The 17,355-nt window shown below is 36.7% G+C and overlaps 1 protein-coding gene and 1 long non-coding RNA gene across 8 annotated transcripts in view; one reads left to right on the forward strand and one right to left on the reverse strand.

The window, feature by feature from the left end:
- Window positions 1–17,355, reverse strand: part of TAFA1 (TAFA chemokine like family member 1) — a 928,543-nt gene that overhangs the window by 86,025 nt on the left and 825,163 nt on the right. The window contains exons 6-7 of one of the 3 annotated variants that reach the window (XM_081528462.1): window positions 9,694–9,818; window positions 1,243–4,210 (exon numbers count right to left, since the gene is read on the reverse strand). In XM_081528462.1, coding sequence (XP_081384588.1) covers window positions 4,193–4,210; window positions 9,694–9,818 — 143 coding nt within the window. In that variant the 3' untranslated portion in view covers window positions 1,243–4,192. Of the gene's footprint in view, window positions 1–1,242; window positions 4,211–9,693; window positions 9,819–17,355 lie in introns of those variants that run through there. The other 2 variants (XM_081528463.1, XM_081528460.1) reach the window with 2 other exon arrangements.
- LOC145520935 (uncharacterized) overlaps window positions 1–17,355 on the forward strand; it is a 105,777-nt gene that overhangs the window by 5,027 nt on the left and 83,395 nt on the right. For 2 of the 5 annotated variants that reach the window (XR_014064928.1, XR_014064927.1), the window contains exons 2-3: window positions 13,970–14,036; window positions 14,553–14,686. This is a non-coding gene — a long non-coding RNA (uncharacterized LOC145520935). Of the gene's footprint in view, window positions 1–13,969; window positions 14,037–14,304; window positions 15,263–15,561; window positions 15,790–17,355 lie in introns of those variants that run through there. The other 3 variants (XR_014064929.1, XR_014064926.1, XR_014064930.1) reach the window with 3 other exon arrangements.

Here is a 17,355-nt window from a genome sequence, read left to right on the forward strand (position 1 = left end):
CACATATCCATGTTGTTGAGAACCACTGTCATAAGGAAAGTCTGGCCTCAGGCCTTTCCTCATGGCATGAGTGGAATCTGCTCTGGGGTTAGAGCCTCTCTAAGGAGATGGGAAGTAGAGCTGGAGGGACAGCCCCTGGACTACAAATATAGTCAGTTATGTTTGGGGCCCTAGTTTTCATGTTTGGTAATTGGTTATTATTTTTTTTAATAATGTAACTAGCTACCAAAATCAATATATGAGAGCTGAACATTTTCTTTTTGAAAATGAAACAAACTACCTAAGGAAATAAAATAAATAAGTGAGAGCCACTGTGGACCAAAGATGTCAGCATAATGTAACTTCCACTGGGATGCTCCTAAGATCTTTTATAAGGAAAAAATATCCTGAACTATTCAACCTAAAATCTTTATTAGCAGGAGATTTGTGCGTGTTGGTGCAATTAGTGGCTTCCTCTTAAATTTACTTTGAAGCGTGAACATGATTTTATCATTTTTGTATAATATCCAGGGGCACTACAAAATCATATTCTATCACTACTGCATGAGCTCTGAGTCTCTACATTCCTTAGAATGCCTTTTACATTGCTTTCTTATATTTATAAACTAGATGGAAGTGACTTGAGCCCTAGAATTTGCTGGACACTAAATCTTTTATTTGGAAGGTAGACAGGTAGTGAAAAGAGACATGATACACTTTGTCAAGCAAAACCAAATAGATTTTGAAATGGGACTGTCAAGCTTAATTAAAACAGAAACTCATTCATGACCCGGTATTTGACCTTCCAAGGAGGAGTGCATATCCCATGCAGGTGAGGAATGTGTGAATTGTCTCATATAAACAGTTTTTATACCCTTCATAATTTATTTTATCAGTGACAATGCAAGGTGGCATAATATACTGCACTATAAAATCACTATATTGCTTGGTGAAAGTTACATTGGATTTGATCAGAAAAAGATATGAATTGTGTGTTGGTGAAAACATTCTTCATTGTTCTATAATGGGGAAAAAAGTAGTTAAACATCTCAGAGTGCTTGCCAAGTCCGTTTATGGGTAAATGCAATTACACACAAAAAAAGTCAGCCAATAAGCTTTACCTTCCTTGAGAATCTTTGTCTTATGAAATGAGTCATATTTCCCTTTTACCATGAGAGAGGATTTAGATGAAACCCTTGGCATTTGCTCTAGTTATGTTATAATATTATTCATCGTTCTTGACTCAAAAGCTCAATATCAGTATTAGTCATACCACACTGAGTTCTTTATTAACCAGAAATACGTGATATACTTTTTTAAACCATATACATTCAGATTCAATAGGCAGATGGTAGTTACTGAAAATTCCCCAAACTGCTTCAAGTTAAATTTAAACACAAGTTGACGGTTCACACATTTTGGTAAGGGACTTGGATAAATGGAAACTGAATTTGATGACATTTACAAATATTTTCACTGTTTTCTTGGATGATTGCTGGATTCTAATGCGGTCTTTTCCTCCCCCCCCCCCACCCCTCTCTTTTCTTCCAACTCTTTCCCAGGGAATTTACTGCATTAAGTGAACAACAGGAGATGAACTAACAGAGTAGACTGGATCTTTCATTGACTTACAGGCTCTAGTTACAGAACAGAAAAAGCTGTGAGCCCCACATATTGAGACTCATGAGTACGGTCTACATGTTTGAGGCCACAGAAAAGAAATAATTTGCTTCTCATTGGATTTTTTTTATTCAGGACAAACACTCTTCAAAGGGTATTCCAGAAAACACTAATCTTATAGAAAAGGCCACATGGTCAGACATTTTGGGCAGTAATAAGGCTTGCAGAGTTTTTTTTTTAATGGAAATAGTCTCATTTTGATTCATCTTATTTAGAATATTAGAAGATTGTATGTAAAAATCCAGACTTCTGGTTCTCTAGAAAAACTAAAGACATGACAATGCAGTAAATCTATCCTCACACAGAAATAATTTCTTGTAGCTTCCATTAGTCAGCAAAGAAGTACTCCATTAGTCAAGGACCACTCAACATGCTTGGATTCTGGAAGCCTTTTACTTTACTCCCCCTGTTTTAGTCTTTCTTGAGGACACACAGTATCTTTTGATGTATTAAAGGCTTTGAGAATCCCTTTAAATACTTCTACTTTATTTTGTTGAAAAAAATTTCCCTAATATATTTGATTATAGAAGTCTCTTGCTCCACATTTTGGGATGTACTGTTCTAGATAAATCTTTGGGTTTATGACTTCAGTTTTTACCTCTGAAATTTATAGATGAAGTCAATTTGTAACATATTACATGGTACATGGATATTGATCATAAAATTCAACCAATTCTGAATTGTTGGTATGAATTTTATGCTAACTCCTAGAAAATATTTGTTCAAGTGTTTAGGAAGCTCAGATTTTGCAATAAGGTTTCCATTTCCATTTTCGGATGCTTCTATAGGCATTCAAGATGCAGAAAAAATCCATCTAGAGTATTTATATATTCAATCAGATTTCAAGGTATATTAGAAGAGATGAAGGAGCCTCTGGATTTTACCCAAAGGTTAACTGAAAAATCCACTCTAGGAGACCCACTGTGCCACTGATCTAGTAACAGGCCCTAGTAACACATATTCTGGAGAAAAGACTTTGGAGGAAAAAAACACACTTGCAGTATGATGTGATAAGTAACAGGAATGTACAGTAATATTATGCTCTACCAGAGTGCTAACATAATATCTACTGAACAAGAATTTAAGTAGATAGTATTTCTTAAAAGTGTCAGCCAAGTAACTCTAAAAAAAGAAGATGGACACAAATTGATCTTTGTGGGGCTGAGCCCTGTATGTATCATCCAGGTGATCACTACGGAAGCCTAATAATAGGATTTGACATTTCATCTTGCTGGCTGAGAACACTGAACTTCTAGTAATGAATTTCTAATTTTCAAATTATTAGAGTTGGAAATATTGGTTATGATGGCAGCAATGACCTTGTGCAAATAATTCTGGTGGACTGTATCACTACATGAATGTTCTCTGGATTTGGCTAACGCTGATTAAGGAAAAATAAATGGCAAATGAAGAGGACACAATGATTTAGAAAGAAGTTATTTACCACTTTAATAGGGCTGTCCAACATTTGGTCACACAGATCATTCTGAAACCTAACTGCTTTAACAGTCTTTCCATCTCACCAGAAGAGATCTCTGAATACTCTTGGAAAAAGCAAATCAAATGTAGAAAGAGGTGCCATGATAAGACTTGTTGCTACAGCACTATGTTATTAATGATGTCAGACTTTGGATTTAATCAGAGGACATTTCTGCAGTTTAGGATAGCTATACAAAGCCTTAAGACATTGTATTTACAGAACTTAATACAGGGATCCATATTTGACCATCACTCTGCCAGAGTCTTAATAGCATGGTGGAGTGGCTCCCTCAAGAATCCTCATTTTTCTTATCTGTGGAAAAGCTAGTAGTTCTAAAAATATTTTCCTGGAAGAGGTTAGAACGGTTATTATATATCAATTGAATATAAAGTATGGTTATGTAAGCCAAGCTTGCATGCTAATATTTCACAGGATAGAAAACAATAAATCAGGATGATGTGCTTCCTTGGGCCATCTGGTAGAAACAGAAGGAAGCTCTTGACTCGGCGTTGCTTTGATGCCTCAGATTCCAGGGGTCCACCTATAGCTGGCCTTCCAGTGTCAGTGCCATGCCCACCTCTCAAAAGGGCACATGTTTTCCTTGCCAATAGCAAAAGAAATGACAAGAAAACAAAGCAAAACATCCAAAACTCAAAGAGGTACACCAGCCGTCTCAAACTGTGGTACAGTTCATTTCTTGAAGAGAATATATAATATTTCAAAATATTATGTATATACATGTATTTCAAGTGGTACAAAGTAACTATAGATCCAAATGAGAAGATAGTTGATCGTTCTTTGTAATCCCAAAAAATTTGCATTGAGAAACCCCATTTTTTTCCTTAACCCACTTTCCATGGTACCGCCAAAACTTCAGGTCTTCTCACTCAAGGATACTCTGTGATACACAGTAAAAGCACTGTGCTTATCTGGTAATCAGTCAAAGTGCAAATAAGAAATCCATTTGGCTTCTAATGTATAAGATGTTTTAACATTTTAAAACGTATTTTCCGCAGAGTTGGTTTTCTTTTACTACTATAACAAATGCTTCCGTTAGGTTCTTGGGTGAATCTGAAAGCAAAGAGAGAAAGAAAGAAATTTCAGGAAGAAAAGAAGGAAAAGAAGGCACAAAGAAAGATGATTAGGAGGAAAATTAAGGACACCATGAATTTTTAGGATGTTGCTTCTTTCACGTGTACTGAAATAAAAAATGTTCAAGTCTAGAGCAGTAGTTTTCAAACGGTGATCAAAGCACATGCACAGGCCACCATATTTTTATCAATTCATTAATTTTGCCACAAGTGAGGACACAGACTCTTGGAGCAATGGTCAAGCAAGACTGCGGTTGTGGGCATGCAACTTACGTAACTGTGGGGAGCCCTGTGCGGAAAAGGACCTCGCACTTGGTTTAATGACCCAACTGCCATCTTGGAATTCTTAGTAATTTTTAAAAAGGGGTTTTGTGTTTTCATTTTGCACTGGACTCGTTCTGTAAATTATGTAGTTATTCCTATGTCTGTCTGATGAGAATTTCATGAGAAGGAAATTCCTTAGCCTTGTCATGTTGGTTGCTCGTAAGATGCAGACGGGTGGCATAAGGTGAAGTCATTGCCAAGGGTGGATCACACTTGTTGAGAAATTTAAGAGACCTTTGCAAGGCGAGAAACTGTTCCACTCAAACAATGATAAAGTTTTCAAGGGCAATCAATGGCATACTTCTATAACTATTGATGTCATTCAATCCATTCAAATAATGGTCCCAAAGACTCATATTCAGAAGGATGCATGCATGAAGAATCACTGGTTTAGAGCATGATGATGGTTCTAATAAAGTTGAAGGCTCTAGTTTAGAGTTCTAGGACTTAAAACAGTTTTCTTCATCATTTCTTAATTCTTTATAGTTTTAGAAACTGAGTATTCTGAGTCCAGGAGTGAAGTCCATTTAAAGCTTTCAGGGTTAGGTAGGAATGGTAATACGTGCTTGCATTCAAAAGTTGGTTGGGCCAGGGACAGAATGTATAAGAAAACTTCACACATTTAATTTTTTACTCTTTCCATATAAATAACAGATCCTTTCAAACTTTGGTTTCCTATAGTCCAGTGGTGTTTATGATATTTGTTTTCACTGTCTTCTTTTCCACCAAAAGGAAGGAGAAAGAGACGTTTCCTAAACTGACCTGGAATTTCCTTTTTTAAAAAAAATTTGTAATGACCCTTCCTCTCCCCCCATCCCACCCAACCTTAGGCCCTATCCTCCATGGAAGACCAGGGGCCATGTTATGACCATCATCACATTCCCAAGACTTTAACTTTAGATAATAGAGGTTTAATACTATTTATTAGTTAAAGAAACGAATGAGCACACTTGGATCACTTGTGGCAACTGTGATAGCATAGTTTATTCTTTAAGAAGATAGTTTACTCTTCCTTCCTGCAGTCTCTAAATATCACTCCCACTCCAGCCTCCCCTCTTTCCCCATCATCTCTCTCTCCCTCTCAAAGGCATTTCTTGCAAAATGAATGGACTAGAGATCAAGACTGTAAAGACTCTCAGTACCTTTCACTCCTGGTGGAATTTTGAGTGAAGAAGCTGGAATATGTCAAAGCTGGTATTTTACTCCTCAGTAATATAAAAAAAAACATTGGGGCGATTAGGATGTGTAGAGATATGCAAAGTCATTAGGAGGATAAGGCCAGGAGGCTGTGGACCAATGACTGGTGAATTGCGCTGGGTGAGTCACAGAGCATACCACATCTGAAAAGATGGCTATTGTGGTTAGGTGTGTAATCTGAGGGGTTAGGTTGCAATCTGAGGTCTGTAACTTACTCTTTTAGGGAATGAGACTCTACAGTGTACACTAACTGTTGATCTCCTCACTAATGTGAAAGACATTAACATATTGGGATGAAGGAAATCCAAAAAGTTGCTTGATATTTCCCCAGATATAAAACCAGATTATGTTCTGGTATTTTAATCTACTAATTTTCCTTCCCGAATGATTTTGGATTTGTCCTCATTTTATTCCCTTCTTCCTTCTGTCCCCAAACAATCATTGTTCACTTTCTACACATAAATTACTACAGCATTGTCAGACAACTTATTTCCTCAAAGGGGAAATCTAGCTTTCTGAATTAAGTCATTATTCCTGAATACGCAAGGTAGTAGATTCATTCCTGAATACACGGAATATAGCCTCTTCACCTTTCACGCTTATGCTTTTCCTCTATCAGTTTAAAGAAAAGAGATAAACCAATGGGTATCCACAACCATAGGAAAAAAACCTCTAGTCAATATTTAGGTAGTTTAGTCTTGCTCCAAATTCCTAACAAAGCAATTTTATAAAACAACTGAAGCTATGATCAAGCAGGAACAGCGTTTAAGTTTAGCCAGGAAGCTTCACCCAGATGCACCAAGCTTCTTCTCAGAAGGCATCTATTTTACTGAACCCCATGCCATGTTTTTGGAACACTTCTCAAGTGTGATTACTTTCTCTCTATCGCGTGACATTCAGGAAGCTCCCTCTTTCCCTATGATTTATTCTGCCAAGTCTCCTGAAAGGGAAGCCTCTGCTTGATTCTACTTATCTTCCCTCCTTCTTCTGAGTTTTATTGTCACCCAGATCCAATTTCCCCAAGATTTTCCTTCAGACTGTGGCCTGTTACCCTGGCTAGTCTATATTCTAAGGTGTCTGGTGGTTTCAATGAAACACTGAATTTCTACTCTCCACCTTCCTTAAAAAATGAGCATCCTAAAAATTTAAATTAGAGCACAATTTAAACCATCTTTTGTTTATCAACATTTCAAAAAATGCTGAGAATTTTGGCTTAGGATGATTAGTTGGGAAGTAACTCACATAATAGGGAGTTTATATGGGAAAAAAAAATGTAGGGAGAAAGACTGAAGTCCCAGGAATCTTTCCTGCAAATTTCTTTACACTGAGGTACCTTTTAAAAAATAACAGTTTGCAGGAAATTCAAAGTTGCCATTAGCAATCTGAGTATGTTTCTTCACTTTTCTGCTTTTGTTTCTTTCTTAGAGAACTCTTTGAATCAGTCTTACCCACAGAACAAAAAGAGGTGATTTTCTTTATTCTTTCTTTCACTTTAATAAGATCTTGAATTTTTTACCCTAAAGATTACTTCTTAAAGAACAATGAAAACATATGATTCCTAATTAAAATACATCTGTGACTTAAACTTTTAAAAGTTAAATTGCTAGGGTCAACATTTGAAGTGTGTAGGCATATTTATACACTGATGGTGAAAAACACACAAGGGATACTAGAAAAATTCTTATAAAACCTATTTTTTAGAGCATATGATCCAAGGATTGGTGTTAGCCATTTATATGGGATGGAGCACCTGTGTATATGATCTGGACTTAACTTGTAGCTTTTGTGTTTAAAAGTGTTTATTTCGTTATGAATTTCTTTGTAAAGAAGGGGGAAGTAAATATGTCAATTGCAGTGTTTGGGTTTTCGTAAGGTGTGAAACATTCAGCTTTTTCTACTATCTTCTTTTTCCTTCTCTAAAGAGAGACTTGAGAATTCTTAGTTGACTGACATGCCACACACATGGCTATAGAGGATTCTCTTATTTCCTTGCTTGAAACAGATGCACACATCAGAAATAGGTACATCTTCTGCTTTTAAACTGCCTGTAAGGGTGATTTATTTCTCTTACACTGTTCAACTATTTGGATTGCGTTCAACCCACCTAGTAGCATAGTGAACACGGTGTGTACTTGACTCGATTACCATGATCAGATTCCACACCATACTCTGGTGATTCAGAAGAATGTCTAGGATGTATTACCGCAAGCATGATGGTTTTAAAATACACTCTATGAAAGCCAAATAAAAGAAAGTGACGTGGGTCACAAATAAGCAGCATTAACAATTTCTCTGTTTTATTTCCTGTCAGCCAAAGAGTCTTCTCATTGGTACTCTTGGAATTTTACATATCTAAACTCTGAAATATTTTGACTTGTGTTATTGCTCTTTAAGGAATTTTAAGTCTGAAGGTACTATGAGAACAAGGATTACCATCAATAAAGGGTGATTGGTTATCACTGGGAATAGGGAATGGAGATTTGGCAGAGAGTATGTCAGCAACATGTTCAAACCAACGGCTTACTGATTTCCAACCATACTGGCTAAAATACAGAGTAGCTTAAAACTAACTTGCGAGGGTATCTTCAAATTATCTGGTAAAATCATCTTCACAAAAAATGTAACCAAAGGGAAACCAAAAATCCATACTCTAGACCAGCTAAATAAGATGACTTCTGGGGTAAGCAGCACAAACTAGGTTCAGTTTTAAACACTCTTTTCTGTAGGTATTTCACTGAAATGAAATACAATAGTCCAGATTGAACTTCTTGGCATCTTTAACTTGTAGGTTAACAAGCTAGGATGGTTTCGACAAGCCTTCTGGCTGCAAGCCAGGGAAGTAGAGCCATTTACTGGCTAACGTGGTCGGTACAGGCAACTAAACCAGAAAAACAGAGTCTTCACTTATAAAAAGATTTATAAAGTGTTATATTTTCTGCATCACAAAAATGCAAGAACCAATTTTATTTTTTGAAAGGAAAATTCTGAGAAGAAAGACCAGGTTAAGACTCATGATTTAGGGGCTGGAATCAGATATGCCCGTTGAAATTCGGATCACTCTTTGGGAAACTTACAAGTTCAACATATTCAAATTTTAACTAGTGGAGCTTGCTTTAAAAAGTAGCCAATACTTGCAACATATACATACATAACAGGGCTGATATTCTCATGGTACATGTACATGTCACCATACTGATTGTTAAAATACTAATAGACTTTTGTACTAGTAGACTTTTGTATAGTGAATAGTTACTGTCTTACATACCCTAAAGGACCCCCTTCGACACCCCCATTGGAGCTTTCAAATTTTCTTATGAACCAGTAACAACAGAGTCAACAACTAGCCTAGACTGGCCTCTCTAACCTGTTCCAGCCTCATGACACCAGTTCTGATGGGCTGGGTAGCCTTATATACATCATCACATATTTTGAAGCCAATTCCTGCTTCAACCACACAAAGCAAAGAACAATTATTCACATCAGAGAAACCTTTCATTTCCCTAAAAGAGCATCAAAAATTCCTTTAAACAACCTTTAGAAAATGGCAGTACTTAAATGCAGAACTTTTTAGAAAACCATCTGGATGAATTAGGCAAGATCCTTATTTTATTGTCTATTCTCAGCACCATAGATGTCCAATGCATTATCCAAATACCCAGCTCACTGCCCCTCTTCCCTTTGGCAATGGCAGCCTAGCTTTGTTTATGAGTCCATAACAGAAACACTAAACTGCTCAGTATGGAGAAGTCAAGTTCAATCTCTAACTTCTCTTTGATGGATGGACACTGATCTGAATGGTCAAAATTAGTTTCTGCTGGAGAAAAGGCTTCTTTCTCTCATGTTCAAAGCTTCTCTGGGTGCTCTTTATACAACACAAAGGCAAACAGTACAGTTTGTAACATGCATGAGACATTTGGAAAAAAAAAGAAAAAAACAACTTACTCTTGTGGTCTTGATTTTATTGCCTGTAGCACACATCCATCCAGAATTATCAGGGAGTGTCTTACACTCTTCTCCTTCTAGACAAGGCTCCATCTCACACCACCATTTCCCGATTACAATGGAGGCTGTGCAAAGACAGGAAACAAGTCTGTTTGCAATTCATCCAACCTGGGCGTGAGACTGTGTCCTTCTATAGATGTTAATGTTCTGTGAGATGCACTAGGTCCTTTTTAATCTTTCATGATTGGGTAAGAACACTATTAAGAGTAAGATTTTAACTTAAAACATCTTAAAATGCAAATATAATGATGCCATCTGGTTTCAACAAGCTACATTTTGTCCAGAATCTCCTTGTATGATGAAAATATGAAGAATGGGGACATTCACTTTTTAGAGAAACTTCTGTGTTAGTTTAGTAGATGAAGGATTTGGTACTTTCTTTTCAGAGCGAGGGACAAAAGGGCTAAATGTTCTTCAGAATGACTGACTGAGCTGTTCTTTTTCAGAAAGGCCAATTTATTCACCCCCAGCATTAGGGTTTACCTCCCAGCCGAGGGCCTTTGAGAATTTCAAAAGCCTACTGAAAAAAAGAAAAAAAATGAATTGATGGAAAGTACAAAAGAAAGCCTGAGAAATTAAAACCAACAGTCATGATAAAGGAAACTATTTGTTTACAGTAAACCAACAGTCATAATAAAGGAAACTATTTGTTTACAGTCAAAAGTATATTTGATGTGAGCTTTCAATGTGTTTGAGGTGATATGAGTGGAAATTTTAAAACCTGAGCCTCTGATAAAACAGCTTTACTTTTTAGGGTGACACTGAGGATGACCACATTAGGAAGCTGGCGATGAATTTAGTGGCTGCATTTATAGCACATTTTTTTGGATAATGAGATTTTATAAAACTAGAGACTGGATTCACTCAGCACAAATCAAACAGCCCCAGAGCTTTAATATCTTGAGTGAAAATGATTTCTGCATAAGCATTGGTCATTTCTGAGGATCCTCAGGCGTAAGTTTAAAAAAAAATTTTTTTTTGATTATCAAATTCACCTGGGCTTTTTCCTGAAAAATTCTTAACATATCTGCAAATGTTTCTTTTGTGATACTTTCCAAATGGCTGTCTTTACACTGAACTGGAACTCTAGGTCTTTATCTAAAAAAAAAAAAAAAGTCGCTTTTCAATCCCTCACGTTCCCACGTTGTCTCTACCATGATGTTTTGTCTCAAAACAACAAAGAACCCACAGGACATCTCTTAACATCACAGGGGATTAATGTTAAAATGAAATGGGGTTAATGGTATAGGGAAGCGGGAGCACATAAAAATTCTCTATCCATCTGTCGTACACTAGAGAGATCAGACTGCTACCTTAGGAGCAGAATGGCTTAAACGTGCAGACATTTACCTGCATTTAAGTTTCCCTCTTCCACACTTTTCTTATTTCAGACTTCCCCTCCTTTAGAATTCCGTCTTCCTCAAACTTCCCTTTGAACAAAAATTATTCTGCAGGATTATATATGCAAAATTATATCTACTCTATTGTATGGTCAATTTAAAGATTTTTTTCAAGGGTAACTTTGCCTACATTTGATACACACCTTACATGTGGACTAGACCAAATCACAGAAAACACAACTTCATTGGATAGAGCAAGCAGAGGAAGTAAAATCTTGTATATTGTTCTATCCACATACAAGACAATGTGATATTTTTGAAAAACTCAGACTAAAAACAGAAAACACAAATCCTCTACAGCAAGGGTCTCCAACTTCTGGACCATGGACCTGTTCCACCTTCAGATCAGCAGTGGAATTACATCGGAAATAAAGCACACAAAGGGCTTCCCAGGTGGTTCAGATGGTAAAGTACCTGCCTGCAATGCGGGAGAATCAGGTTCAGTCCCTGGGTTGGGAAGATCCCCTGGAGAAGGGAATGGCAACCCACTCCAGTATTCTTGCCTAGAGAATTCCATGGACAGAGGAGCCTGGCGGGTTACAGTCCATAGGGTTGCAAAGAGTCAGACACGACTGAGCGACTAACACAAAGGGCACAATAAATGCAATGCTCTTGAATCATCCTGAAAGATCCCCCCACACTCAGTCCGTGGAAAAACTGTCTTCCACAAAATCAGTCCCAGGTGCCAAAATGGTTGGAGATCACTATTCCAGAGGGTCCAAGATGATTACAAATGCTTTGAATGATTTTCTTTTTAATAGTAGGGTTCAGCATCAGGATATGGAGTAGAAGAAGAATCTTGTTATGAATTAAGAGGCCTTATTTGTGTGAATTAATAGGTTGACAATACTAAATAGAGAAGCATATATTTTGGAAGCAAGAAAAACATGTGTTGAAGGGGAATAAAACCAAATGGCAAAGCTTTCAGGAATGTAAGATACAAGTCAGTGTCTGGCAGTGCTTCTTGAGAGCTTCCAAGCTGAGGCTCCCTTCTGGCTAGAGCTCGGTCACACACAAGCCAATGACACTTGCCATGCTTGTCCCCTTAAAGCCCACCTAATATTTCAGTATCGTGCCCTGCATCTTGACCATCAAGAACAGAGACCCTCTGATCTTTGCTTGGAGGGGAAACTGCCTTTCCCAAAGGTCTTAGATTTAGCATTTGTCCCCCTTCCCTCACAGAGGCTCACAGATAATGAACAACTGCTGGTAAGGTCAGCCGTTAGTATCTTTGCCTCTTTCTAAAGGACCCTGTTCGTCTTCTTCAGGCTGCTCTCTGCCCTCTCAGAGCTGACCTACTTTGTTGCAAGCTAACAAAGCAGCTTCTCCCCTTTCTCTCAAGCATTAATATCTCCCGAATGAACATGTAGGCTGCAGCAAAAGGAATGCATCTCAAATCCCGAGTATCACTTTTAATTCAAGTTTATAAAGACCCACCAGCATGGAGGGAAAGAGAAAAAGCTTTTTAAGAATAAAAATGTCCCAGATCTGCTGATGGTCTCGAAAAATTCGTATTACAGTTGCTTCTCCTACATGCAGTTTGATGACTTGGTATTCCCTCCGGCTTATTAGAATCTAGTTCATTTTTCCAGGACTGCTTTTTTTAAGATGCTATTAGACCTGTGTTGTTTCTGCTTTGTGCATTATACAGTCATTTTAATACCTATTATTTTATGGTCTAGGTCAAAATATAGTTTCTCATCCCCCCCCCTTTTTTTTATGAACTCATATTTCCTGAAATGTCTTTAAAAAAATTCACAAAGAAAGAATTTAAAAATTGTCTCCTCTTCTCCCAGTTTGGAAGCTACTGAAAACCTTCTGAATATTGGACAAGGAATGAAAAATTGGATTTAATAAAATGAGCTAATAATAATGTTAGTTGTTTTTAATAATTTTTCTTACAGAGATAAGTATAATAAAACTGTAAATATAAATAATTCTAAGATAACTTGCATTATAATGGTCAGTTCAATATACAAATGATAACTGACATTTCTGAATGCTTGTGCGTCTCTATGTTAGAAACTTTTAAATGTATTATTTCAGTCTTCAAAGCAATCCTATGAAGTAGATATCATGAAATTGTTTGTTTTTTTATATTAAAAAAATAAAGCCCAGAAATGTTAAGTAAATTTCCCAAGCTTATACAGGTAGAGAAGTTTAGAAATTTCCACAAGAATTCAGGCCTGCTTGACCACAAAAACCCATGTTTTCCACCATGATAGTGCTAACTAATTTTAGTTGTGAGTTTAAAAATCATAGTTCTCTAAGAAAAACATGTATTGACTTATGAGTGGATAAATGAATTCCCTCTGCTCTATTATTATTAAAATAGATTTTGTATCAACATCAACACTTGCAGAAAACAAAAACATTCAGGTTTTTGTAAAATTAACTTAAAAAATAATTTGGGAAGGGACAGTTGATCACACTTGTTTCTTCCTTGTCTCAGCTACATATTGCTTCATTTCATTTGTCATAGCATTTTAAGAGAAATTCCCACTAGTGAACACTTTATGAATCCATAAGAAACTTATGAGGTAGATGACTAACTGTTCTAAGAACTTTTCTCTCTTACAAGAACTGAGTAAATTAAATATCAGCTGCAAAACCCAACTCTCTCTTATCTGTGGTAATTATGAAAAAGGGTCTTAAAAGTCCCTTTTAACCCTGGGGTTCTGAGATTCTCTGAATGTGTCATGTTCAGGAAAATATCTGATCTTCAACTTTTTCAAGAATGTTCATCTTTCCTTGAGAGATTCTTAAAATCACTAAGGCCACTTTAATCATGAGTCTTGATTTCGCCCTTATACCAGGTCCTATTGCTATCAAGCAGAAGAGAGACTATAAAAGGAGAGTGAATTCATCTTTTGGTGATAAATTGTAAGTGGAGCAGAAATTTCATTTTTTTTATTTTTGGGTTGTTGTTCATTGTGAGGAATTTCCCCATGAAAATAGAATGCGATATAATAAGCAATGGGCTTTATATATATTTAAAAAATACTGTTTAAGAATTGTCCTTTTTAAAAATCATTTCAGTAGATAATGTTTGAGTTGTGGTTCAGCAAATGTTTACTGGGTACTTTGCATAGTCAAAGCTCCTGATTTGCTGAGAGTGATAAAATAAAGAACGTGACATAGTCCCTACCCTGAGAGCCTACAGCTTAGCTCAGGGTTTCTCAATATGAACACTATTGGCATTTTAGCATGAATTATAGTAAAGATAAATAAATGAACCAAAAGTGCTCCTCCAGTAGTAAATATGATAATGTACTAGAACAGCAGACTCACGACTGGGAGTAGTAGGAAAATAGAAACTCTTGGTAAGACTGTAGAAGTTTCTTAAAGCAAGGAGCCTGAGCTTAAAAAAAATTGTTTGTCATTAACTTATTTTTTAAGGAAAGGCAAGTCATTGAAGATTCTTGATTTTCCAAGCAAAGGGAGGACCTATTTATAGGGGTGATTGGGGGAAGATGAATTTTGCAGTGATATGCAAGATGCGAGAAGGATGAATCAAGCACCTGAAATGCCAGGTAAGCACGGCTGCATTCAGACGAGAAGCGACAGGTCTTGATTTTTGGATGCCTGCTCTAGAACTGTGAAGCACGGTAGAGCGGAAAGTGATGTTAGGAACAACCGGGGGAAACACAGTTGCCAGTATCTCAACCATGTTAATTGTAATCCTAACCACACTGGACACTAATTATTAACTTATTAGCTCATGTGCCAGGGGCTTCCCTGACGGCACAAGGGTAAAGAATTCTCCTGCCAAACAGGAGACTGGGGTTTGATTCCTGGGTCGGAAAGATCCCTTGGAGAAAGAAATGGCAACCCACTCCAGTCTTCTTGCCTGCGAAATTCCATGGACAGAGGAGCCTGGCAGGCTACAGTCCATGGGGTTGCAAAGAGTAGGGCATGACTTAGCAACTCAACAGCGACAGCAAACAGTTCATATGCCTGCATACTCCCTCTACTCACTAGGTAGTGAATTCCTTGAGGGCACAGATCATACTACATTCATCTTTGAATGGCATACAGTAGCTTAAGACAGGTTCATTCACTGATAAATGAATGAGTAAAACAATGAAACAAAAAAGACAAAGAAAAAATAGTGACTATTTCAAAGGATTGTGAGGATTACATGAGAAATTCATCCCAAGCACTTAGTATTGTCTAGCATTTGGCAAATGTTTAATAAATATTAGCTAATATCATCAGCAGCAGCAGCAGCATTTTAGTACTCAAAAGAATAAAATCATTTTCAAAGAGAAAAGGCAATTCTTCACAAAGTTAGCAACTACACCATTGTTCTTCAATATTTTGCCAAACTCTCAGCTCTCTTCTATGACTTATGAGAGTTTGAGCATAAATTAAATGATTGAGCATATGATTGCATTCATGTTTCCAGAAGTAGGTTATAAGTACATCAATCAAGACAAAATTCCAGGCTCATTTTTGTGCAACCTGTCATGCAATTTAAAGCAATGGCTGGGACTCCGTTAGAAGAATGGGACAGCTCTCCAGCCTCCATTTTTGCACAGGTTGTTGGAACAGCTGTTAAGAGGCTCTTCTTCAAAAGACCTGCAGTGACTCCCTGTGTGTGATTGTCTTTTTCAAAGGAAACAGAAAATTAAAGGTACTGAATAACATTGCCTGTAGACATTCTGAGCTCCCTCTTTCCTGTAAGCTCACATTTAAGAACTGGATCCAGTTTGGAGGGATTGGGGAATGGTTAAGACTCTAAACTCTTGGATGTGTGATAGAGGGACCCAGGTATGAACCTTAACTCCATCACTTATTGGTAGAATGGCTTCTGAGAGTTCTTTGGTTCAAGTCTCAGGTTCCTGAGTTATAAATGGAGTTAATAAAAATCACCACCGGTAATTGTGAATTTTAGATGAAATAAGATACTTAGCATAATACCTAATGAGCTTTATGCTCAATACAGGGAAAATTATTACTATTATTTATCCATGTGTCCTCTAGCCAGCTTTGTATGCATTCATGCAACTATCTTTACAGAGAGTGGGTGCCTTTTTTAGGGGAAGTTTATCCCAGTTTTGGGAAGCATATATTTGCTTTTTTACTGTACTGATTAGACTGTACTTCTTTATATGATCTATAATATATTTCAGAGACACACACAGAATTAATAGCTGATGATAGGAATGATAAGCATTACTTCTCTTCTACTAATTCTATTCTAGTGCTTTTCAAACTGAGGCAGTTTTATCCTGGTGAGGGTAGAGGTGAGGATGTGGATTGTGAAATAGGCTGTACTTAGAGCTATGGTACAGTCTCCTTGAGTAATAGTTTTCCTTGAAGGTATTTGAAGAAAAAAGTTATCTTTTATTCATTTGAAAGCTATTCATTAAGTATTGTGCTGGACATAAAAGAGACATGGTTCCTACCCCAAAGTGGCACACGATCTCTTGTGGGAAATAAACACTGTATGTAATGATGGGGTAACATGTATTTACAAATTGTGATATGTAGAAAAATATGACGTGCTTTAAGGGAAACTAAATGGATCTGATTTAGAGTGTCAGCATGATAGCAGGAAAGAAGTTCTCATCGAGAAGGTAACCTAACCACCAAGCAATCAACAAAGTATCTTCATACTGAAGCAAATAAATACATTTCTTATGAGGTAAAAGGTTAACTTTACCTGAATTTTAAGATAAAACACAAAGAAGTATTCTACTTGTCATGGGCTGTCTTATTAGGATGCAGGGGTACCATCCCCACTGCTTTAGAAAAAAAAACCAAAACTGCTTGATAAGAGAATTCTCAGACCCTTTGCCAGCTTATGGGAGCACTCCTAATTCCTGCCAGCAGTAATATCCCTCTTTGTGGCCTGGACACCAGGACTGGAGTCTCTGGCTTATTTTGTGCTTTTAATACATGACAACTCTATTCACGCATCCACTTATAATTCAAACACTGGATGTTGGTCTTGTTTTCCTTAAACTGATGCTTTTATTTTTGAATTTAATTCAAATATATATATATATATATATATATATATATTGCACTTATGTAAGTACATAATTTAAATATATGGTTAAGAAAGCACAAAAAGAATCAGTTATTATACAAAAAAATCTTACTGTACATTTCTCATATTCTCAAATTTAACATTTTATGTTAAAGACTAACTCTGAAGTTTACAGTAAATAGGAAGTGAAATTTTGTTGTTCTT

Source organism: Giraffa tippelskirchi, chromosome 9 (assembly GCF_054371585.1).
Source record: "Giraffa tippelskirchi isolate mGirTip1 chromosome 9, T2T-mGirTip1v1.2.pri, whole genome shotgun sequence".
NCBI classification, from domain to species: domain Eukaryota; kingdom Metazoa; phylum Chordata; class Mammalia; order Artiodactyla; family Giraffidae; genus Giraffa; species Giraffa tippelskirchi.